This window comes from Poecilia reticulata, chromosome 1 (assembly GCF_904066995.2).
Source record: "Poecilia reticulata chromosome 1, P_reticulata-male-v2, whole genome shotgun sequence".
Taxonomy (NCBI): Eukaryota; Metazoa; Chordata; class Actinopteri; order Cyprinodontiformes; family Poeciliidae; genus Poecilia; species Poecilia reticulata.
Genome location: NC_088830.1, coordinates 8,883,690 through 8,908,223, shown reverse-complemented (window position 1 = coordinate 8,908,223; position 24,534 = coordinate 8,883,690). Strand labels below are relative to the sequence as shown.

General features: G+C 38.4%; 4 protein-coding genes and 1 pseudogene across 10 annotated transcripts in view; 1 reads left to right on the top strand and 4 right to left on the bottom strand.

The window, feature by feature from the left end:
* Nucleotides 1-24,534, top strand: part of LOC103470161 (ecto-ADP-ribosyltransferase 4-like) — a 40,053-nt gene that overhangs the window by 9,667 nt on the left and 5,852 nt on the right. For 3 of the 5 annotated variants that reach the window (XM_081604868.1, XM_008418485.3, XM_008418401.3), the window contains exons 2-3: nt 23,168-23,331; nt 23,857-24,095. The gene's annotated coding sequence lies outside the window, so the exon portion shown is untranslated. The remainder of the gene's footprint in view (nt 1-23,167; nt 23,332-23,856; nt 24,096-24,534) is intronic. The other 2 variants (XM_081604874.1, XM_081604878.1) reach the window with 2 other exon arrangements.
* Nucleotides 4,370-5,367, bottom strand: LOC103470565 (GPI-linked NAD(P)(+)--arginine ADP-ribosyltransferase 1-like). The gene has a single exon (XM_081608516.1). The coding sequence runs from the start codon at nt 5,173-5,175 to the stop codon at nt 4,375-4,377; it is 801 nt and encodes a 266-aa protein (XP_081464642.1). The 5' UTR covers nt 5,176-5,367; the 3' UTR covers nt 4,370-4,374.
* LOC103470497 (erythroblast NAD(P)(+)--arginine ADP-ribosyltransferase-like) lies at nt 5,930-9,992 on the bottom strand. Its single transcript, XM_008419024.3, has 3 exons — nt 9,734-9,992; nt 8,719-8,818; nt 5,930-8,636 (listed from the first exon to the last, which is right to left on the bottom strand). Exons 2-3 carry the CDS (start codon nt 8,797-8,799, stop codon nt 7,872-7,874), a joined length of 846 nt encoding a protein of 281 aa, XP_008417246.1. The 5' UTR covers nt 8,800-8,818; nt 9,734-9,992; the 3' UTR covers nt 5,930-7,871.
* On the bottom strand, nt 15,892-19,725 carry LOC103462461 (NAD(P)(+)--arginine ADP-ribosyltransferase 1-like; annotated as a pseudogene).
* LOC103470426 (erythroblast NAD(P)(+)--arginine ADP-ribosyltransferase-like) lies at nt 20,884-23,275 on the bottom strand. 3 transcript variants are annotated; one of them, XM_081604897.1, is made up of 3 exons: nt 23,142-23,275; nt 22,219-22,303; nt 20,884-21,932 (listed from the first exon to the last, which is right to left on the bottom strand). In XM_081604897.1, exons 2-3 carry the CDS (start codon nt 22,291-22,293, stop codon nt 21,210-21,212), a joined length of 798 nt encoding a protein of 265 aa, XP_081461023.1. In that variant the 5' UTR covers nt 22,294-22,303; nt 23,142-23,275; the 3' UTR covers nt 20,884-21,209. The 3 variants fall into 3 exon arrangements, with proteins under 3 accessions (XP_081461023.1, XP_008417120.2, XP_081461019.1); XM_008418898.3 differs by lacking the exon at nt 23,142-23,275 and adding an exon at nt 22,478-22,750; XM_081604893.1 differs by lacking the exon at nt 23,142-23,275 and adding an exon at nt 22,441-22,471.

Below are 24,534 nucleotides of genomic sequence, written 5' to 3'. Positions count from 1 at the left end.
ATCAATACAGAGGTCATCCCACCTTGTTTGACTTAGTGTTGGGACTTTATGAGATCTACCAGGATCAAAAACGACCTACCACCACTCTGTCACCTCCAGTGTCCGCTTCATTTCCGCCAGTTCCCATTCCAGAACCTGCTTCGTTTCCCCGTCTGTCGTCTCCAGCCTCCACAGTCTGCCCATCACTCCGACAGTTCCAGCTTCCGCTCCAGCCGCCACCCCATGCCCTACACCAGTCGCCCCAGTTCCCCTGGCCATGGGGTTCCAGGTAGCCAGGCTGGCGCCTGGTCGGCAAGCGGCACGGCTGGTGGCATGGCCTGCGCCTGCTCCGTCCGAGCCCCCAGAGTCTGCTCCGTCCGAGCCCCCAGAGTCTGCTCCGTCTGAGCCCCCGTCTCCAGAGTCTGCTCCGTCCGAGCCCCCGTCTCCAGAGTCTGCTCCGTCCGAGCCCCCGTCTCCAGAGTCTGCTCCGTCCGAGGCCCCAGAGTCTGCTCCGTCCGAGGCCCCAGAGTCTGCTCCGTCCGAGGCCCCAGAGTCTGCTCCGTCCGAGCCCCCAGAGTCTGCTCCGTCCGAGGCCCCAGAGTGCTCCGTCCGAGGCCCCAAAGTCTGCTCCGTCCGAGCCCCCAGAGTCTGCTCCGTCCGAGCCCCCAGAGTCTGCTCCGTCCGAGCCCCCAGAGTCTGCTCCGTCCGAGCCCCAGTCTGGACCTCCAGGGCCTGCAGCAGCCGGCGCTACTCCGGTCCTCCAGAGCCTGCAGCAGCCAGCGCTCCGCCCGGTCCTCCGCGGCCCAACCTCCACCTCCTGCGTCGCCGCCCTCCGTGGCCCAGGCTCTGCCTCCGATATCGCTGCCCTCCGCGGCCCAAGCTCCGCCTCCGACGTCGCCGCCCTCCGCGGCCCCAGCTCCGCTGCCCCAGCTCCGCTGCCCCAGCTCCGCCTCCGATGTCGCCATTCACCGTACCGCCCACGTGAGCTCCACCTCCTGTGCCGTGGGTGGCCCCTGGACTGTTTTCCTGTGTTTGAGTTCCTGTTTGGACTTGGTTCAGTTCTGTGGACTATTGCCCTCCTGCCATCGCCCTTCCGCCCTCCCTGTTGGATTGTTTTTTGTTGGATTTTCCTTTCTGCACAGCAAATTCAAAAGTGTTAAATGTTTTGGTGTTAGTAGACTTTGTGCAAAAGCAGAGTTAATTTTACACTTATAGAGTCACATTCTGTTTGTATAACTCTGGGGTGTATATTATTAGTAGTTCAAATCCAGTGTTAAAACAAAATGTTTCCGTATCAAATCTAGAGGCGTTAAAATAGAATCAATAACTCTTTACTTGTTAACTCTGAACTCCAACTCTGAACTCCTACACCGGCTCTAACACTGCAGGAGTTAATTCACTGACTCCGCCCCAGAATCACAGATTCCCACCGAAGCAAAGCGACTATTTACTTTCCACATGTCTGAGTTATTTACTGCGCTTGGTAAGTTATTTTTTTCTGAGATGGTTTATAACTATTATTTTGAGTTGAGCTCAACCTGTATGATAGACGTCACGTTAGCCACATGGCTCGGTGTTAGCATATTTAGCTTAGCATGCCGAATGTTAGCAGAGTATAAGTGTTGGAAAAAATCGAGCCGGTGAACATTCAATCAAATTCTTGGCTAACTTAAACAGATCCGTAATAATCTGCAGTATGTTTTTTCATGATGTTGAACGTTTACATGCATACTGGTCAGATTTATCAACCTTTCTGATCGATTTTTTTCCTTTGAAAAAATGCAAAAGGCTTTTTCACGTTGAGAGCGTTATTCCCGCTGTTGTGTCTTCTTATATACGTTTTGCAGCATGTTTTAATCCTTTTATTGCCTTTTAGTATATATATTAGAACCAGTCTGGTTGAGGATGAATCGCCAGTTGTCAGCCTAACCTCCCCCTCCCGAACCCTCCGCAGATTCTTCGAAGATTCAAGCTCCAAAAATGATTATGTAAGTGTTAATATCTCTGAAACCCTACATTTCTGTAATTGAGGCTTGTAGTTAGAGTTGTAGTAAAAATTTATTCCTTTGTTCCATTTCTCATTGTTATGTTTTTTGTTTGTTATGATCCAGAGACCGACACTGGCTGTCCTACTCAGAGACTGAAGACTATCCGATGCAGTAGAGGAGCATGTTGGTGTCTCCGGCCAAACGTCACGAACAGCCCAACCTGAAGACAATCTGTCAGTGAGTGGACATCTCTTCGGTAGAGTGCAGAGAGGAACTGTCTCTTATCAACAGAAACATAAACTGGATAAGAAATGATGGATCTGAATATCAGGTTGGTCTGTTATGTACTGTAATATCCAGTAATCTACCTGTTAAAAGAAAATGTACTCTGTCATATTACATGAACTGCTTGCTTTACTTTCTCCACCTTGTACTTTGAACAATTTCATGCATATTGAAGAAAAATGTATTAAGCATATTGCAGTTTGTATTGCACAGCTGACATGTTAGACCATTTGATAACAATATGTGAATGAAAGTGACATGTGAAACATGCACATTATTCCACGTCGTAATATGTTTTGTAATTATGGTGCACGTTTTGAAATAAATGTATTTGAGAAAATCATTGCCTCTTTATTAAATGTTTATTTTCCGAAAAAAATTTAAAAGTTCAAAATAATAAAATACCTATTTAATATTAATTACAAATAACTCTTAAGAAGTTAAAGAAGTACTCTGTGAGAGTCAATATTAAGATCTAACACTGAATTAGTGTTAGTAAGTGTTAAATTATTAACTCCAGCAGATTTGATATCTGACACTTTATAAGAGTTAAGGTACTACCTCTCCAAAAAGAGTTAAATTAACACTTTCTTTTGTGGACCCATATAGACACTTTAAAAGTGTTGAAATCAAATCTGACAGAGTTAATCTGGGCCTCCTGGATTTGCTGTGTGGGCGTCTGGTAGCCGCCCCTTGAGGAGGGGGTACTGTCATGATCCGTGTTTCTGTGTGTTTATTTTTGAGTTTTTTCTGTGTGGTTCCTGTTACCTGTGAGTCTCTGTCCTGTCCTCCCCGTTGATTGTTTCCCAGGTGTGTCTCGTTCCCTGTGATTACCCTCCCAGTGTAACGTCGTCTAGTCTGCCTAACTTGTCTTACGTTTGTTCTGCGCATATCGTCTCACTCGCCAGTAGAACTGTCAAGTCCTGGCTTGTGTAGCTCTAGTTATGTCCATGTCGTCAGTTGCTACCGGCATTTAGCTGAGTGCTAGTTTACTGCCGTGCCGCCTGTACCAGGACTGTTTCATCATTAAATATCTTCATCTTCTCCATTACCTGGGTCTCAGCGTTCATTCCTCACCACTACCAAGCACTCTCCCTGACACATCCTGAATCAAGCTGTGTGGATAGGAAACATAAAAATAAAAGTAAAACTAAGTATATTAGGTATCTGGGAAAAAACAAACAAAAAATGCAGGATTATTGTGTTTTCAGGCCTATTTTATTGACTACAACTCACCTGGCCAGCAAGCCTAAAACATAATGGAACGACAGTGCCATCAAGTGTTTATTTGGTAACCTCCCACTGTAAAACGAAACAGTAATAATACAAATGTGATCTTCTGGAGAAGAATCAGTAACAACTGCTGACTGATGATGCACTTCCTGGTACTCTTCCTGTCATATCTGGACTTACATTTTAACTTTTTCTTTTTAAAAAGTAAAAAGAAAACATTAATTGTGCTTTGGGACTTGAATCAACCTGAACCAGAACTTTCGTATACTGAACAACTTTACTTGTTCCAATGTATTGTGAGCTGAAAACTTGCACAGACCACATCCTGATAGGGTTAGACATGCACAACCACAAAACAAGAAAACAAGGCGCTCCAAATATGTCTGCCCTCTAAAAGACCTTAAAACCCTTCAGGCCCAATCGTCCAACAGTCCACAAACAAGCAGCTCTAAACTAAAACAACATTAATTAAGTCAGACACAACCAGATTTATTTGTACCGCATGATGCAATGAGTCATTTTACAGGAGGATGTGAAGAATAGTAGCTATAAAATGTATACAAGTACTTTTATTAAGTTTACAGTCAAATGTGCTCATTTGGCTTAGTTTCTTTTCTTTTTCTTTTTTTTTTTTTACATTTTTAAACGTCAGTTAAAAGCAAAAATACATCTAAAGTTATGTTTGACCTGATTTCATTAAATGGTCTTTATGTTTACAATGGTGAAACTGTGCATGTATTTGAATTTTAAAAAATGTTTTTTTTTTATGATAATAATTAATAATAATAATAATAAGAAGAAGAAGAAGAAGAAAATCCATCTCAAAATAAATCTAATCTGCTCTTGTGTGTTGCTAAAATTGGAAATAATTTTTAAAAATTTATTTGGATCAATTATCCGTGAAAAACGCACAGTTTAGGTTGGACAGAGTCTTTTCTGTGCTCTTCAGTTTCAACACAACTTTACATGGAAGGTCCTTCTCCTCAGCTCTCTGCTTTATGCCTGTAACTTTAAAGATTTCATACGGAGGAACCAGGACTTCTGCTTCTGATTCTCCAAACTTGGAGTACAGTGAGACGTCTGCTCCTAAGCAGGTGTAAATCTCAAAACAGGTCTCATAGCCAAATTTTTCTTTGCGGGGATACTTCCCCATCGAGCTGGAGGTGAAAGCGCCAAAACGGATTTCTTTGCCGAGAACACTCAGCTTGAATTTTCTGTTGACCCTCCGGTAACCAGTAAGGCATCTTTCTGTCTTTGGCTTACGAGCGTTGAGAGCTCTGAGAGCGCCCGTCAGGAAGAAGTGCAGTGAGTGATACTGAAACATGCCCATGTACTGAGCCCTCTGCGTTCGCACCGCACTGTTGAATTCAGTGAATATCTCTGGTTTGTCCAGAGTGTAAGCATAGACGGCCATGTTCTGTTCTTTCTCCAGGGCTCGGGATGTTTTCTTCCCAGGTTTGGGCTTCCATTTCTTATTATACTGTTTCTCCGCTTCGTCCCAAGCCAGGCTAAAATTTTTGCTCATCTTTTTCTCACTGACCAAGAACTTGGTCTTTACTTTGGTCGCCATGTTGTTTGCGCAGCCTTCGTACATGTCATCGACAGAGTTCGGAGCCATGTCCAATGGGAGAGGAATATCAGCCAGGGATCTGTAAAACTGCCAGAAGACAACAAGACGGATGTTAAACATTTCTTTACCATTATGTCTGAATCAAGAAACTCACAAATCTCCTGTTTGTCTCATTACCTTTGCAGTTGAGACAGAAGCTCCAAACAGAACAAGCAGGAACGTCCACGTTGTCATCGTTGCCACCTTTAGCGTTTAGTCCTTCAAAGACACAGTAAATGCAGATTTTTCATTTCCTATTATTGTTTATTTATTATTCCCCTTTATGTAATTTGAATGCACGATCTAAGAGTCTAACATAAAATAAACAAGCAGACTGAAATCTCAACATTTTACCCTTACAGTGTTCATAATTTTAAGGTTGCTCTTTTAAGGTTTTAAGAAAAAAAAAAGTTTAATCATTAAAGCTCCAACTTGTTTCTCTATCATAATAATCTATATCTGTGATAAAAGCACTACTGGAGGTGTTTCACTACAATTTAGCGATTCTGAAAAGAGATTATTGTACACTTATTTGCAAGATAAATTAAAACCAATACAGTTGAATCCTAAATTCATACCCATTGAGGATTTGTATTTGTTTATTTTCACTCAACCAATTTTTTTTTTTTGAGACAGCTGTCTCTCACAAAACAATAAAACAATGTAAAGAGAATCGGTATTGAAACCCCCCAAATATTTTAAGAAATAATATTGAAAATGATGTACATATTAATAATAAAACCAATATATAGTTTAAATAAAAAATAGGACTTTACCTGTTTGTTTTTTTAACAAATTAGGAATAAGATGGCAAAAAGAGGAAGGATGGGCAGAGAGGGATTCTTTCTTTTAAATCAAATAAATGACGTGGATATTAGGAACAGTTAGAGGTCAAAATACAATTGAAGACAAAGTTTAAAGAGGAGACCTTAAAATGTTTGGGCAAACCCCTAGACAAGCCCCCATCCCCTCTACTAATTTAGTTTAGACAGGAAAGAGAAGGAGGAGTTTCACCATATCAATCATAAATCCTAACAAATAGTCTGTGTGTTGTCTAGCACTATACGCATGATAGATTATTATCTTTAAGATTATGCTTTTATTCACAACCTTTATTCCAGTGTCATGAATGGCCTCACATATCAATAGATTATTTTTATACGTGTTAACCGTAAATCTGCAGAGCAGCAAAGTGTCATGCTGCTTTTAGTCGACATAACACTTCCTGCTTCTCGTAAGACCCCTGCAGACCACTTCCTGAGGAGGTCTGACATGCAGAACCACAAATTAGTAAGCAAAAACTGAGTGTGGGTTCTGTGCAACAAGACAACTCAAGAAACAACTTCAGACATCAGACTAAAAGTAACCACAAAGAAAAAAAGCAATACAGTGTTTATTAAAAAAGAAAAGTCAATCAGGACATAAAGCAAATGCAAAAATGAAAAAATAAAAGAGATCACAATCATGAAACATTTAACTACTTTAAAGATTATTTTGCTTCAGGTAAATTTAGTTGATTTAAATCAATTCACAACAAATATCTAATTTTACAAATTCACATGTAAATCACACTGAATATATTTTTGGTTCAAATTCAAATCATATCAGTCTTAAAACAGTCCAATTATTCAAGTTATTCAAATTTAGTTACATACACAGTTCAGTACACAAGCAAAATGTTAATACTATACAGCCAAATAGACCTTCATTTTATTTCAGCAATAAAAATTTACTATCTAAAGCAACCCAGCTAATTATTATGCCTTCTTGACTTTGCAGCAAACTCTCACCTTGAGCAAGCATGTGGCAACAGTAAGAAGGAGTGACTCACTTTTAACACACTTTATGCAGATGAATGACTTCCAAAGTGACAAAATGTGTTTTCTTAATAATTGTATGTTTTCTTTTCTGACATGCACGCTAACACACTTTAAGCCAGTGGACCCCAGGCTACGGCCCGCCGCCCTGAACAATACCAGAGAGCATTCAGATTTTTTTTCATATATTGTATTTTCCAGTTTATATGTGGATTTTTCTTCAGCCACCAGGGGGCTCTTTAGCAGGAGGTGTGTCCTGTAAACTGTGGGTGTTTTGTTTTGCATGGCACATTGCTGCTATCTGTTGGGCTTTTAGGGAACTGCTTGACTTTTATGTTATGTAATCAGTACGGTTGTTTGCTGGCGGTAGAGCAGATGAACACACGTGTTTGTTATGAACGCCGCATTCCAGGTCTCCCTCAATGAAATATATACTAGTCAGTCCCAGTGACCGTTTCACTAATGGTTTTTGCCCATGTGCTTTGTGGGTAAAAATGAATCGAGAACCCCCCCCCTCAAACACCCTTTGCTTCGATCTGAAACTATATTATGAAACACCCTTATCCCTAGTGTGATGGGGAGGGGTGACGGTGAATATCTAAAGCGGTCAACGGGCGAGAGCCGTGGACACAGTGAACAGGTCATGTGCACTTTTAAATTTTATGTCATGTCATTTAATTTCAGTTTTACATTTTAACCAATTTTATTTTCTATAATTTTACACAGTAGTGACTAGAGGATCACACTTAGCAGTCCTAATTTCATTTCAGCTTGACAATTTAAACACTTTTATTTCAAATTTTACATATTAGTAAAATGTTGTCGGTGTACGGACTTACAGTTGTACACTTATCATATATGTAAATACTTCTCTTTGCAAAATAAAACTGAGCAGCCCATTAAAAAAAAGTATTACATTCTGTCCAAATCTGCAGAGCATGACTTTTATTTCTGGGAAGTTCAGTTAAAACCAAGCAGACTTTCCTTGCTGAAAAAAGCACAGTTTAAATTGGAATGAGTTGTTTTTGTGCTCTGAAGTTTGTAGACAACCTTACAAGGAAGCTTGTTGAGCTCAGAGCTTTTCTTTATTTCTTTAACTTTAAAAACCTCGTAAGGAGGGATCAGGACTTCTCTTTCTGTCTCAAACTTAGAGTACTGTGAGATGTCTGCTCCAAAGCATGTGGAGATCTCAAAGCACGATTCTTCACCAAACATTTTATCACAGTATTCATCCATTGAACTGGAGGCAAAAGCACTAAAACGAATCTCTTTGTTAAGAACATCTGTGCTGAATTTACAGGGAGTTCTTCTGAAAACAGTGACACAATTTTCTGCTTTAGGTTTGATGGTGCGCAGAGCCATGGTGAGATAGAAGTGCAGAGTGTGATATGGAAATTTGGTTTTGTACTCAGATTTTTGTGTTCGGACTGCATCGTTGAATTCACTGTATAAAGGTGGGACATGAAGGGTGTACGCATGAAGAGCCATGATTTGTTCTTTCTTCAGCTGCGTGTTCTTCTTCTCCCATTTAATCTTGTAGTATTCCTCGGCTTTATTCCACGCCTGCTTGAAGTTTTCATTTTTGTTTTGCTCATTTGGTAAAAACTTTTTCTCTATTTCTTCCTTCATCTTCTCTTCACATTTGTTGTACATGTCATCAACAGAGTCTGAAGCCATATCCAGCTGGGTTGGGCAGCCCATCCAATTTTTACATTTCTGCAAAAACTGAACAGAAACACATTACTGATTGTTACTGTTCAGCATCTGTGATTGTACAACAATTAGACAGACAGATAGTTTTCCTCACCTTGTTGAACTTATCTAGTGGAGTTCCAAGACAGGATCCAAATAAGATGAAGACAGCCACCCAAATTACCAACCTTGCCATCTGGATTCAGCAGACAACTCTAAAATCAAATAAAATAATAATAATAATTTGGTCTGGGTGGTATCAATGTGCAAACACACCTTAAATTAGGTTCTGCCACCAACAAAGCTCTGCTGCCTGTACTTTTAAAAGCAGATCTATGAATATTTGTGAAAACGTGAGACCTTTTGCATTTGTTGAGGTTTACGGGTGTATCTTATATCAGGGGTGAACTAATATTAGGACACAAAAATTAAGAAATAATAGTTTGAAATCAATCCATAAATAATCAATCCATAAATAAATAAGCCAGAGTAGAGAGGCCAGTATAGATGTAATGTGATTAACACTCTTCTGTCTAGGAAAAATACATGCAGGTGAATTCTTGACCCCTTGTAAATGTTGAACTGAAGATACTAGACCAGCATACAGAATAACAGAAGTTCAAGCATAATGTAAGAAAAGCACACGTTACTTTCTTAAAGTTCTTTGACAGAGTAAGGGAAATGAATCTGAATATTAATTATGTTTGCTTTGTAATGTTGGTTTGCACTGCAGCAAGGTTGAGTGTTTGTCAAAGGTTTATGTGATGATTGTGGACAGCCGTAGCTGAGAGGAAGAGGTGTTAGAGGATAATTCAGCTGCACCTCAGTAGCAGCATGCACATATCTGTGTAGAAACGTTAAACCTTTTTTGGACATGTACATAACTTTTAAGGGAGAAGTTATGAACAGAAATAAATGACCGAACAGCATAATTAAACTCAAGAATAAACAATAACATGGCAGTGAATAATTGTGTGTACAATGGGGAACTGTAACAGGGTTCTTCTTTTTATATTGCACTTACTATTAAGTTGAAGTATTACATTGATAATCTTAGTTTCAATATACCAAAATCCTGCCTTAAAGAAGTTTAATTATTTTGACATTTCAGAGCAAAAAAAGAGCCATACCTGTATGAAGAGCTTCTGGGTGGATGAATGTCAAAGCTTTTTAGATTATTTCTGTACCTTTGTTAGGATTTTTTTTTAACATTTTCTTTCAATTTCTTCAGCAGAGAAATCCAAAATATAAAATAACTGAGGATGCAAACAAATTAAAGTGCAACAGACAAAATACAAAACTGTTGCGGAAGTAAAATTGAGAAACCGTCCACCTGCTCGCCCTACGATGCCATTTTATACAGAAAAGAGAAGGAGGAGTTCACAAGTTAACCTACCTCAAGATAACACATCTACATTTTTTATCGATAGAGGAAGAAAGCATTTTTTAAGTACAAATTTCAACATCACAGCTCACAGTCTATTTTTCTAACTATAGTGTTGCAGCTTCCTTTTTCTTGTCAACCTTCATCTCTTGCATGGCCTGCTTTATCTGCACTGAATGCAGTCGACATGTTTTTAAATGATGTTACTGCTGTATTTCAGCAACAAGGGCCTGAAAAATACCCAAGAAAAGTCAACCAATCTCTCCAGGTCATCAAAGGTCACCTGTTCAGAAATTACATATTTCCTTAACAACTGCAGGTGTTGATTGATATTTGAAGTGGCATGTTCCGTAGAAACACTAAGACATCATCATTATTAACAATATATGGACTACAAAAAATAATGCTAGATCTACCAAAAGCTATTTTTTACAATCATTATATGGTAAACTGTGCAGTTTATTTGTGGAGATTTATTCTTAAATTGTTTCTACTTCATTATTTTTAGATTCTGTTCATAATATCCAAAACTTTAAAAGGCTTTGAGTTTTAATGATAGAGAAAAACACCAACCACCACCATCACCACCTCTAACCCATTCATATCTCCATTCTTCTTCTTTCATTCATTATTCCTGATAGAGCCTCAGATCTGGTCTTAAACCAGGGATCTGTTTACTATAGGAAAGGTCAGCTTGGATAGAAGGGCTTCTTCTTAGCGCTGGTTTGTGCAACATCAGTAGCACAAACCAAACTGCCAGCTCTGGGTCAGGCCTGGCTGAGCTGCTTCCTCTTCTCCCTTGAGTAAGTGGCAGTTAGGCTGCGCTCACACTGCAGCCTGAAGTGACCCAATTCAGATTTTTTGTTGAATCAGATTTTTTTGCCAGGACCGTTCAAACTTCCAAACATATGCGACCTGTATGTGTTCTGCAGTGTGACCGGGCAACGACATGAAAGTGTCCCACATGCAAAGTAGAGGGCACAATAACGTCAGCGTTCTCAGGGGGCGTTTACACGACAACGATCCAACAAAAACGAAACTTTTGTTCCGTTTTTGTTTGATCGTTTACACGAAAACGTTTTAATTACGATCTGTGTTTACACAGTAACGGTACACATCGAAAACGTGTAATGCTCTCGCTGCGCCTAGGTGGTGCTAGGTTCTTTGAAACTGAGTGCGCATGTGTTTAAAAAAAAGTTCAACTTGAAGGCATGTGGATTCGCGTTATCCTATCAGGTACCGTTCTCCCATAGATTGGGAGAAAACACGCATTGTGAGCGTCTGATTAGGGCCCATGCAGTTGGAAAAAGTGGGATAACTTTGCTGAAACACGTTGTTTGAGCTTTCACGGTGTCTGTAGCGAGCCCCGGACTGGAAGCTGTTTATTGTTTTTACCTTGGAATGGCCAACAGTCTGTTTTTCCTATATCAATTTGATAATAGGAGCTCCCGTACTTCCCATATCCGTGTCCCCTGTCACCTTTTTCAGCAGTGAAAACAGTTTAATCCGTTGTTAACAAGTCGTAACCTGTTTTTCCGAGCCGCCTTCAAACGCAACATGAACGATGAGACGCTCGCGCTGGGTTTACACCTGTGAGGCAGCAAAGGAGACCTGCTGCTTCTGCTGCACATCTGTGTTAGAATCATGGCAGCAAAACAGAAAAACGTAAATATCTTTGCACAGTTTTTTTCCCCCAAACTAACCGACTGAGTTGAGTAAAGCTGTTGGATGCAGGTGATGATAGCTAAAAGATGACTAGCTAGCTAATATCAACACAGCACGTTAAGCTTGTTAACAAGTAGCCTGTAGGCTACTGATGTCATCTATGTTCAGCTACGTAAACTCATAGACCCCCCAAAATAAGTCGGTGCCCCCCTGTTAAACTCATCTGGAGCCGGAGCCGGGGCTGGTCCTGGTCCGTAGTTCTCTAGATAAGAGCGCTGAACAAGCAGCCGTGTATTTTGCCACCTTGGCTGTGCGGAGCGGTAAAGAGACGCGTATCTGATGGGGAAACAGTAACAACCAGCATTGTGAGTAGTTTCTTCTTCTTCAGTGGATTGTAGGAAGCAGCTATGTTTTGCGTCATACTGAAGAACAGATCCGTTTTCTCGGTTTACACGACAACGGAAAACGGTACGTTTCAGAAACATCGCACTCTGGAACCCGTTTTCAATCTGTGCCGTTGTTAGAGAAAACATTCGGTGGTTTCGTGTAAACGCACACTACAAACGCAACAAAACTCTTCCGTTTTCCCCCGAAATCGTTGTCGTGTAAACGGGGCCTCAGTGTTCTACCAACCGCCATAAAAAGAAGAAGTAGTGCTCAGTGTTTTCAGAAGTAAACATGGAGGCTAACAGTGGAGCTTAGCTTACATTTGAAGTTGTTGTCCAACCGGAACCAGCATATTAACAACTTAATCCTCATTATAGTCTGTCATGGTTGTTGTTTTTCTTCCCGCTTGCGCATATCAGGATGTGGATAATGAGATTTGTTGACTATCAGTGACATTCAGTTTGGATGAATGCGACCTGGACGTTAGGTTGCATTTGAATCGGATACGTATCGAATATCCAAGTGACCTGGGTCGCATTCGAAAAGAATCTGACCTGTGCTGATCAGACAGTCATGAAAAGATCGGATGCAGGTTGCATGATGTTAAAAAAGTCGGAATTGGGTCACTTCACCTGCAGTGTGAACGCATGCAGCCTTAGTCTCAGTTGCCATCTGCAATCTCAGGGAACCTGTAGTTCTAAGGTTCCTTCTGCAGAAGTCAGAATAAAATCAGAGCCACGTTTTATTCTTTTGGTCGGGGAATACAGTCAGTCACCTGCACTTTGGATTCAAAGGTCTTGGATTTCATTGTGCATTTATTGTAAAAAGATTTAATGGTTAACTTAAAAGGGATTTGTTGATTACTATTCATAAGCTGCAACTATAAAATAAATCCATAACCATTCTTGAAAGCATGAGACTGTAATTGTCTCACAGTTTTTGCAAGTTATGTAAGAAAAGCTCCACGACCACAAGCAAGAAATTTCAAGTCGGTGTGTTGGTCAACCAGTTTTCATTTAACTGATAGAAACAGTCGTATTATTCTCTCTTACTGACTTCTTTAGACCAGATAATCTCTTTCAAAAGGTCAGGCTAGTAAAAGAACCTATTAGTTTACACCTGGTTTACATTTGGTATGAAGGGACGATTCAAACACTGATACAATTACATTTGTTTTTCAGTCACCAGCAGTATTTGTTCTTCTTTTTTAGAGCTAGCTATACAAACACCCTTCCGCTTCCTAATATTAACCTAATCAAAATCAAGCCTTTAGTGTCATCCCTAACTTTATTCCAAATGCATAATAATAATTAAACATGCAGATGCCATTTTTGGATTTATAAACCAACCAGTTGGTTTGGTGGCCTGTATCATGTTGTTATTTTATGCTGCTTTTAAGATGTTTACAGAAACGTCTGCATGGCAATAACTAAACATCACAAAAGTACATCAACACAGAGAGAGGAAGTGAAAAATGTTCCCTTAGTCATTTATCTTATTTGGCCATGTACCACCCACATCTTCTTCTGTGAAAACCTCTAAAGATCGATTGACAAAGAGGGAAGGGAAACGTTACCAAGCAGATCAAGTTTAGACTTTTAAACTAATATAGATACATGTTCAAAAAGATTGCAGTTTAACTCTCAAAAGACATCCATAATCATTTACAAACACTTTCTTTCATAAACATTCATGAACCAACAACTTGTTTTCATTATTCTACTGATGATTTGGAAAAAGGGAAACATGGGCCTGGTAGTTCAAGGCTACATTCAGGATCTTCTAAGTTACACCTTTTCATATTGACCTATTGGATGACTTCATCAAATATGGCACATTAGTGGAATGAGCAGCACTTGGAGGAAGAAGAAAACAACAGAATGTCCTTAGACAGCACTCTGCAAAAGGAGAACATGAAAGTCTCAACACAGAAGTGTTGATGCAGAGTTGCATTTTGACCCAACCCTAACCCCTAAACTAAATACAGAAGAACAAATGATCTGGTACAACTTATGCAGAATAAAACACAGTTCATATATTTATGGTTCATATATTGATAGTACACACACAATGGATGATTCTCTTCAAGATCACACATTTATTCACACCAATATCCTTTCTCCATGACTGGCCTCACACATGTAGATGCTTTTTATATGTTAACCATAAATCTGCAGATCAGCATAACAGCTTTTGGTCAACATACCACTTCCTGCTTCTCATAAGACCCCTGCAGACCACTTCCTGTGGAGCTCAGACATGCAGAACCACAAATTAGTAAATTAAAACTTAGCATAGATTCTGTGCAAAGACATTTCAAAGACCAACTACTACTATACTAAAAGCAACCCCAGAATTTAGATATATTTGATCTTTAAAGTCGACATATCATGCTTTAAATCCTTCACTTTTATTCAGTCCAGGTCAAAGTGGAACAGCAATACTTTGGTCTGACTTTAAAGACTTGAAATTGGGCACCTGTCTCTTTAAGGAACTCTTCAGGAAGTCATCACATCATCACTCCTTTTCTAGGTGCAGCTGAAACTGTGCACTGACTCTTGATCGTTTCTCTTTAGGTCCAAAAATACTTAAGTCAGTTTTGCTTCCATTCACCTGAAGAAAGTAAAGTCACATCCACACAATCATTTATTTAATTCTATCTTTTCAGTTCTTGAATGAGTTCATAGCAGGCGCAGACTGACAGTTTTTAATTGGGCGGTGTTCAGTCATGGCCCCTGGGTCACGTCCACTTTAATTATGGTGTAAATAGTGTAGAAAAATATGACATGTTGTACCGGCTTTGACCACTATGTGGCAGGCTTGTTTCTTGAATTCTGTTCTTGTGCTGCAAGTTAGAAACTAAGTGAACGTTGCTAGACCTGAACCGCATCATCTCATTCCGAACTTAGTCAGAAGAAAGACGGAGCCATCAGTCCACAAGTCTAGAGAAGACAGAAATTCACTGAGTGAATAATATTAGAATTAAAATAATGGGTAAAACTGCTTTTTGTGTAAAATTACGTTAATAAATCAGCTCATAACAACTGATCTGAATTCATCAGAGGATTTATTTTGTAAGCATGGCAGATTTCTGATGAGAGTTATGACCATTTTTAAATGTATACAGATATTAAATAAAAGGGAACCCAACATGGAACCTTGAGGTACTCCATGTGGGATTTTTGTCAGCTCTGATGGAGAGTTACCTGTTGACATCTGTTAACACAAGGTAGTCCCTGTTCTTTAGGTAAAACTCAGACCAGTCAAGTTCTGTAGAAAGTCTGACCCAGATCTGCAGTTGTTTAAAACCCACTGTAGTTCTGGGTTCTTTGGTGAGCACAGAAACTGGACTTTTGAACATTTGCTATGCAAGGCAACGTGTTTGTTTTCACAATTCAGCCATTCATACTGTAGATCAGTTTTGCGCTTGTCTTTTTATTTTTTTATTTTTTGAGTATTTCAAGTATATTTTATGAACAACTTTATTTTATCTGAACACAGACGCAGCAAGACTCAGATGCTCTAATGTGACGTTTATTAAAGCAGAAAAATCAATCAAGAAATATAGCAAATGTAAAAAGATGAATTATCACAACCATCAAACATTTAACTACTTTAAAGACACTTAAAATCTTTTAAAGTTCATTTAAATAGCTTCAATTCACAACAGATATTGTCTCATATAAGACAAAGGGATCAAATTCATGTCCAATCACACTGAATATATTTTGAGTTAAATTAAAGTCATTTCAATCTAAAACAGTCCAATCATGCAGATTTAAATCTAGTTTCAGATGCAGTTCACAATTCAAATTTTAATACAATACAGTCAAATGCAGATGATCGTTTCATTAAACTGATCAGGTCAGTTTAATGATTACTGATTACTGTCAATTAATTTGACAAAAACAAACAATTATTCTTTTGTAAACATAAAGAAAGAGAACACATGAAAAGGAGATGCAACTATCTAGCGTACCAAGTGGTAAACTGTAATTCTATTGGCTGGAACAGTTGTTAGGTGACGGTGCTCCTTGATCCGCCAGACTTCAGATTGTAAAAAGTAAACTCTCGACTTCTGGCAGTCAAATTCCCCCATAGGTTGCGTTGTGTATTTTGGTTCCACTTCAGGGTCTCCTGGGTTAGCTTCCAGTCTTTCTGTTGCCCCCAAACAGGATAAAACAGGCGCAGAAGGTCAGTGAGCTCACCGAGTCTCAACTTTATCTGCCTGGTGATGTATCCCTGACCTTTGGCAAAAGGTCCTCAGAGGTTTCCACAGAAGAAGATGCTGATGGTAAATAGCCAAAAACAACATGAAGCTGCAGATTAGATAGATGACTGAGGAAGAGAGAAGTTTTCACTTCCTCTCTATGCTTCTGTATGTTTATCATGCTTTGTCAATGTCCTGCACAAGTTTGTGAACGCGCCACAGAATCAGTATGAAATAATAATGATACAAGCTGCTAACAGACTGACAGATTCAATTATGTGTTTGGAAAATTAATAAGTTTAGTTTTGATGAGTACATCAGTACTACTATAGCTATGTAGCTTTAAACTGTTGTTTTTTGTTTTTGTTTCATTTTACTGGTTTTGGTGGCTCAATAGCAAAAGTAATTGTGCCACTCTTTGAAACTTCTCTTTTTCCTGAATGCAAATCAAATTGAAACTTCTATTTTTCTTTATTTGTCTGACCTTTTTAGGAAGAAGACTTTCGGGTTATGTAGAAGCAGAAGTTTGTGGAAAAACAAGTGTCAAGAATGATACGTCTCTTCTAATCATTAACCCTTGTGCATGCAGGGACTGAGGCAAATGATACAAGCTTTACGGGTGTGGGGTCGGTTGGACCCCATTTTTAAACACAAGGGTTAAGATGATGAGTTAGATATCAGTGCGTTGGTCATGATGAACCAACTTTGAACTTCTTGCTTGTGGTCATGCACCTCTACTGCTTTATCAAAACAAAAAAGGTACACTCTAATGCAACTTTTGTTACCATTTGCTGTGGTTTTGTTTTGCGGTGCCACGAGATTCATGTCCATTCAGTGTCAGAATCAGGTGTTCCCATGTTTTTCAACGCCACAGGTTTATAAAATTAGGCAGGTAGGCATGCCGACTGTTTTTACAAACATTTGTGAAAGAATGGCTCGCTCTCAGGAGCTCAATGAATTTCAGTGTGGATCTGTGACATTTTCTCACTCCTAAATATCGTATTAGAAGAAAATGGAAGTGTTTGGAAATGACAGCGACTCGGCCACAAAGTGCTTATGCCACGTAAACTGACGGAGCGGGGTCAGCGGATGCTCTCAAAACTTTTAATACTTTTTCTTACATTTTTATTTTGAAAGCAGGACTTCGTGTCTTTCTTCTCAAAACTGGTAGTGATTGTACTCTAAACTTCTCCTCGCGCTCAGACTTAGTCATGTAACTTCCTAAAGTTACTGTCCAAATTTCAATTAAATCCACGCATACGTTTTTCTCTTGAACAGAGCACAGTTTAAATTGGACAGAGGTTTGTTTGTGCTCCGCAGCTTGTAGACAACTTCACAAGGAAGTGTGTTGTCAGAGGCTTTATTTATGCCTGTTACTTTAAAAACCTCATACAGAGGGATCAGGACTTCTTTTTCTGATTTAATACTTGAGAACTCTGAGATGTCTGCTCCAAAACAGGTGGAGATCTCAAAGCATGACTGGTTACCAAATGTTTTCTAGCAAGGATAGACACCCATCGAACTGGACGAAGAAGCACCAAGACGAATCTCTTTGTTGAGAACATCTTTGCTGAATTTGCGGTTTGCTCTCCGGAAAACGGTGACACAATTTTCTGCTTTAGGTTTGATGGTGCGCAGAGCCATGGTGAGGTAGAAGTGCAGAGTGTGATATTGAAATTTGGTTTTGTACTTAGAGTTTTGTTTTCGGACTGCGTTGTTGAATTCGTGGGTGTACGCGTAAAGAGCCATGATTTGTTCCTTCTTCAGCGGTGTCAACATATTCTTCCATATGGTGTTGTAGTATTTCTCTGCTTTATCCCAGGCCTGCTGGAAGGCCTTACTTTTGGTTTTCTCATTTTGTAAAAACTTTTCCTTTACTTTTTTCTCCATGTCTTGTTCACATTTGTCATACATGTTTTCCACAGAGGTTTTGGCCATATCCAGTTTGATTAGACCACGAATCCAGTTTTTTACTGTTTGCCAGAACTAAACAGAAACACAAAAGAAACATGTTACTGATTATTATGTTCATGTTCAGCATGTGTGGATGTAAAAACAATTAATATAAAACATCCCTCACCTTCTTGAAATTCTCCAGCGGCATCCCAACACAGGATGCAAATAACATGAAGACGACCACCCGGATTACCAACCGTCCTATCTTGACTCAGCAGACAACTCTGAAAACACATTTTAAACAAAGCAGATCAATGAATAACTGAGTTGGGCCTTCGTTGAGGTTTATGGGTACATATTAATGTTCAGACAGATATTGTGGTGAACTAACAAAAAAACAAACAAAAGTTAGAATCCTGAAATAAGCAGAAAGCCAGTATAAAGATGTCAGCACAGATGTAATTTGATCAACACACGTCTGTCTAGGAAATTCATATCCAGGTGAATTTTGCCCCCCTGGCAAATGTTAAAGTGAAGACTTAAAATATCAGAGTTACTGAAGTCTATGTAAAATGCAATTGAAGTATAAGTTAAGACACTTTAAGTTCTTTTAAGGTATTTAGGACTTTAGCCAGAAGTCTTAGCTGGAAAAAATGTAACAAATATTTAATGGATGTGATTATGAATTCAAAATCTGCTGTTTATGATATTTGTTCTGTAATGTTGGCTTACACTGCAGCAACATAGAGTTTTTTCAGCATTTGAAATGTGATGGTGGACTACGAGGAAGTGCAGAAACATGAACATGTCTGATTTGAACCAGGAAGCCAAACTTTTTGGACATATACATGAGTATTAAAGGACATAAGTAAATGTCTGAACAGCCTTATTGAACTTAAGTATAAACAATAACATCATAATGAATATTTACATGTGTACAATGGATAAACGTTAGAGTTTTTGTTTTTACTGTAGTTACTGTTGAATTGCAGTGTCACATTGATAATCTTAGTTTTACCAAAGGTAATTTAAAGTGTTTATCATTATTATTATTCTTGCTTTGGATTACATCTTATCTCATCAAAGGCTTATTCCATCAGTTTTTTAATATCATATTTCCTTAAGGAAGTTCAATTGTTCTGGAAAATTGGAGAGTAAAAAAACATCATACCTGAGGTTACTGTATTAAAATATTAAAAATGGTTTCTGGGTTTAAGTATGATTGTTTTTCTTTTGGCAGAAAAATCTACAGCAATAAATGCATCAGGATCCAAAAAATTAAAGTGAAAAAATGCAAAAACACTGAGTAAAATGAAGAAGCCTTCTGCCCACCAGCCCTGTACTACGCTGTTTTATACTCAAGGCAGAAGCAGAAGTTCATAAGCTAACCTATCACCAGATAAAAAAAACCCCATCTAAACTTATCTGCAGAAGAACACATTTATTTATTATTGCAAATCTCAAAGCTCATAAGTCACAGTCTTTTTCTGTTAATTGTGAGCTGCAGCTTCCTTTTACTTGCTAACCATCTGTTGCACGGCCTTCTGCGTCTTCAGCTGCAGTGTGCATGAGGTCTGCATCTGCTTCTGCACTTGAGCTGTTCACACCTTATTCTTGGAGATCTCACTTCTCTATCAGTTGATTCGCCTCCACTATTCTTTGTTTATGATTGTTTTTTTCCCCGTTAGCCCTAATACGCAAAAGAGACAGAAGACACACAAAACCAACTGCGATTCACCGTCACCAACACATAAACACTAAATATTTTTTGCAAAAAAAACACTTGAAATGGATTTTCAGTTTTGACCTTTTTTTAAAAAAAACACTGTAGAATTCCACTAATAAAACAGCTTCATCAAATTTGTCACATTGAAACTATTGTTGATCAGAACCAAAGTGATTGGGTTATCAAGAAAATATCAATAGAGGACTAATGAATCAGATATTAGTGTATTAATATGAAGACTAAATATTTTACATCCAAGCATTCTGTTACTCTTACGAGTAATAAAACTGTTTTTACAGCCAGTACAGTAATTAGCAACCGACCGCATCATCACTTTTGGTACCAAGTACATTCTTTATACAATAGCACACATTTATCTTTTTTATATTATTATTGAGAAAACCTTTTTTTTTCTTTTGTAAATTATTTTGTGGAAAACATCAGTGTGTAGTTTTGCTATATTCCTTGTGTTTAAAAAATAGTGGCTAAGCAATCATGAGCTAAAAAGAAAGTAATGGAATATAAAAAGAAAAGCAAAAGAGAGAACCGAAGCCGAGAGAGGATGTTTTCCATACTTACTTTTTCAGACGGTTTTCTCAAGATAATGAGTTAATATTGCTTTCATTTTAAAAAGGAAGTTTAACGCACACACGCACACCAGTCATCTTGTGATTAATTTGTTATCTTCATAAAACCAGAAGTATTTCACACAGCCTGGCTTCTAACATGCAGAGCACCCTGTCACTTTAAATGACAGCAGTCTGGGTGACGGGTTTCAGAATCAGATCAACTCAAATACGTTTTGGCTCAGTTAAAACAAACAGTCACTTATGTTAATGTATCTTCTTTTTTTTTCTATTTTTGTGTGACACATTTTACCTGAAACTTGAATCAAGTCATATTAATTAATTAATCCGTTATTATACAAACAATACACACATAATCCTTCTAAAATGTTGTATAACTTAATACGTGCACAATGCTGACATTCATTAAAGAAACATAATGCATATTTACATAATAATGTATTTATTGAAGTTGCACAGAATAAAGTAACAGAACAGTATTTTCTTTCAGCGGAAATACTTTCACATTAGCAAAACGATGGTTTAAAACCTGTTTTCTAAGCAAACCCAAAGCTTTAGCTTGCAGCAGTTAAATGCTTCTAAGCAGCATAGAGAAGCTCGCCATTAGCTTTACGCTGCAGACTAAATTTCTGCATGTTTATTAAGTTAGAAAGTTGAGAGAAATCAATCTGAACTTTCTCTTTAAAGATCAGCCAGGTGTAGATTAAGAACAAGATGAAATTTCTAAATTTATGCGTGTGAAGAAAGAAAATCACAAAATTATTTGGTTTACAACTTTGCAGTTAAGATTGCTTTGGACTCCAGTAGATTCCAGAACAAAGACAATCTCACAGTCATTAAGTTCACGAGGTTTATCTTTGCTGGTTATCTTGAACTTCTCATAAGGTGGAATGAGCACCTCCTCCTCTTTCTTTCCATGCTTTGGGTATTTTTTCAGATAAGCTCCATGACGGGTTGTAATTTTAAAGCATGTTGTCTTACCAAAGTGTGTCAGAGTTGATAATGTGGAGGAGGAGGCAAAAGAACCAAATCGAATTTCTTGGTTGACTTCACCAGTGAAGGCAACTCTGGTTCTACGGAAAGTTGTGTAGCATTTGTTATGGTTGAGTATCTGTATCGCTCTGGTCAGCCAGAAATGCAAAGAGTGGAATGGAAAAGATGAACTATATTGTTGTCTATTGGTCCGGACTGCGTCGTTGAATTCCTTAAAGAAGTCTGCTGGTCCTCCAGCTGTGTAAACACAAATTGCTTGCATGTGATCTTTTGTTAGAGCTTTATCTTCTGGTTCTTTGTGTTCCATATTCCTGTTTGCACAATTTTTTTCTGCGTTCCATGCCTCCCTGAATACATTCTTTTCCATTTCCTTGTCAAAGTATTTATTCTTGACCTGTGCTTCCATCTTTGTAGCGCAGGTAGAGTACCTGTCATCAACAGAGTTTACAGCCATGTCCAGTGGGAAGGACTGATCATTGGTCTAAAAGGAATGAGAAAAAATACATACATATGATGAAGAGCAAAGCAGAATGTAGATGAAGTTACATTCATTTCACTTACTTAGTTGGAAATAACGGTGATGTTACATGTTTCAATGTAGGAAATAAAAATAAAAAAACATTGCAAACTTAAAATTGAAATGACCTTTCATGAATTTTGAAAGTAGAATTGCTTTCATTTTTATTTAGAATAAAAATTTAAAACTTTAATAAAGTATATTGAAATTGCACAATAACACTAGCCAAAAATAAATAAATAAAAATTACCTTCTCTTGGGGAGCAGGAAGCAGGCAGCAAAGGGGCAACCAGAGAAAACCAATCAGGAGCACTTTGGCCTTCATCTTCACAACCCTGCAAACAAATTATTGGTCCAGAAAAATAGGAAAAGAATATTTAGCAATGTAGTGGCTATATATAATAAATATTATAATTTAACTCCAAAGTAGCTCTATCACTGTTGTATTTTAAAACCGAAATGAAATCTTTACATTTTTCCAAAAACAACCTCCTTTTGGAATATATTACCAAGTGATGAAGTGTTGGCCAGTCGGATTATGATTTATTCAATGGCTGCTCCTTAAATACTCTGCTGTCTAGAAAAGTCCCGCCCACAGACACACACATAGAAATACTTCAAAACTTTGTGGTCAACTTGAAATAGCAGGGTAACTCATGCAGTGTGCCGGTGTGTTGCTGCTCTAGACTCTCAAACTACAGCATTATAGAGTATTTACTACAGTTTGAAACGGCGCTAAAAACAAAACAAAATTAAAAAGAACAACCAGTCATTCTATTTCAGTCAGAGCCAAAAATTACTTCTTCTTTTTTTTTTTTTTTTTTTGCAGACTGTGTATTTCTAATCCACCTATGCAGATGTTGTATTTATTTGGTTTCATCTGTAATTAAGGAAGCTGTAAATGTAAATGAGGAAATGTTTGAATACAGTTTAAATACACATTGATTTTACATGTACCTTCAGTGTGTTGACATGTTTTGCTGGAACTCTACTTATTCACATATGCTATCTGATATAAAGATTAAATAACTATATATTTTGAGAAAAGTTCCATACTGCAGCTTTAAACAGAAGCAAATTCCCTGAGGCAGACACAAGACTGTTTTCTCACTCAAGTGGTAATTTGGCTCTCATTGTGGTGCCAGTTTTTGCCGTTATTGTCTTTGTACTTACCTTCACCTTCTCTCCTTCCTTCTCAGTCCTGCTTCCTTGCGGATCTCCCATTCCTGGTTCCCAGTGTTTGTTAACCATCATTTCCTCCATCTGCCTGAAGATCCTTCCTCAGGATTCTCTTCATCAGTCTCCTCATTGCTCCCCTGGCTGCCACCTGCCTGGATTCCATTCAATTACGCACCACAAAGAGGTGAAAGTGCTTTAGCTCTATCTAAGATTGATTGAAATGTTTTCAAATCAGATGGAAAAAAAAAAGACACGAATTGGTCACCACAGACCACCACCTTAACCACATTGGAACCACATACTCTCAGAGTACATGACCTTGGTGAACAGTTTATATAACACTGAATGGGCATGAATCTTGTGGCATCGCAAATCAAAACCACAGCAAATGGTAACAAATGTTATGTTACAGTGTGCCTTTTTGTTTTGGTAATGCAGTAAAGGTGCATGACAAAATTACACCGATTCATTTTTCAAATACATAATTGACCATGTAATTATCATTTTGAATCTGTAAACCAGCCAGTCTGTTAGCAGCTTGTATCATTATTATTTCATGCTGATTCTGTGGCGCGTACAAAGACTTGTCCAGGACATTGACAAAGCATGATAAACATACAGAAGCATAGAGAGGAAGTGAAAACTTCTCTCTTCCTCAGTCATCTATCAAATCTGTGACTTCATGTTGTTTTTGGCTATTTACCATCAGCATCTTCTTTGGTGGAAACCTCTGAGGACCTTTTGCCAAAGGTCAGGGATACATCACCAGGCAGATAAAGTTGAGACTCAGTGAGCTCACTGACCTTCTGCGCCTGTTTTATCCTGTTTGGGGGCAACAGAAAGACTGGAAGCTAACCCAGGAGACCCTGAAGTGGAAGAGTCCTTAGATGCCTTTTTTCCAAAATGAAGAACATGAAAGTCTCCACAAAGAAATGCGTCGACACACAGGTGAATTTTGATCGATCCAACCACAGAAATGCAAACAATCTGGCACAGCTTGTGCAGAATAAAATACAGTTCATATATTGTGTGGTACCACACAATATATGACATGACAATATATACATGACATTATATGCAAGATCATGCACTTATTCACACCACTATTATTTTGTTGTCATGAATGGCCTCACACATAAATAGATTATTTTTGTGTGTTAACCGTATTTCTGCAGAGCAGCATGAGAGTTTTTAGTGAACATACCACGTCCTGCTTCTCATAAGACCACTTCCTGTGGAGCTCAGACATGCAGAACCACAAATTGATAAACTAAAACTTAGTTCAGATTCTGTGCAAAGAGACAGTTCAACCACCAACTAGAGTCAAGTTAAAATCAACCCTAGAATTAAACAAAAAAAAAATCATTTAAAGACATTTTAGACTTGA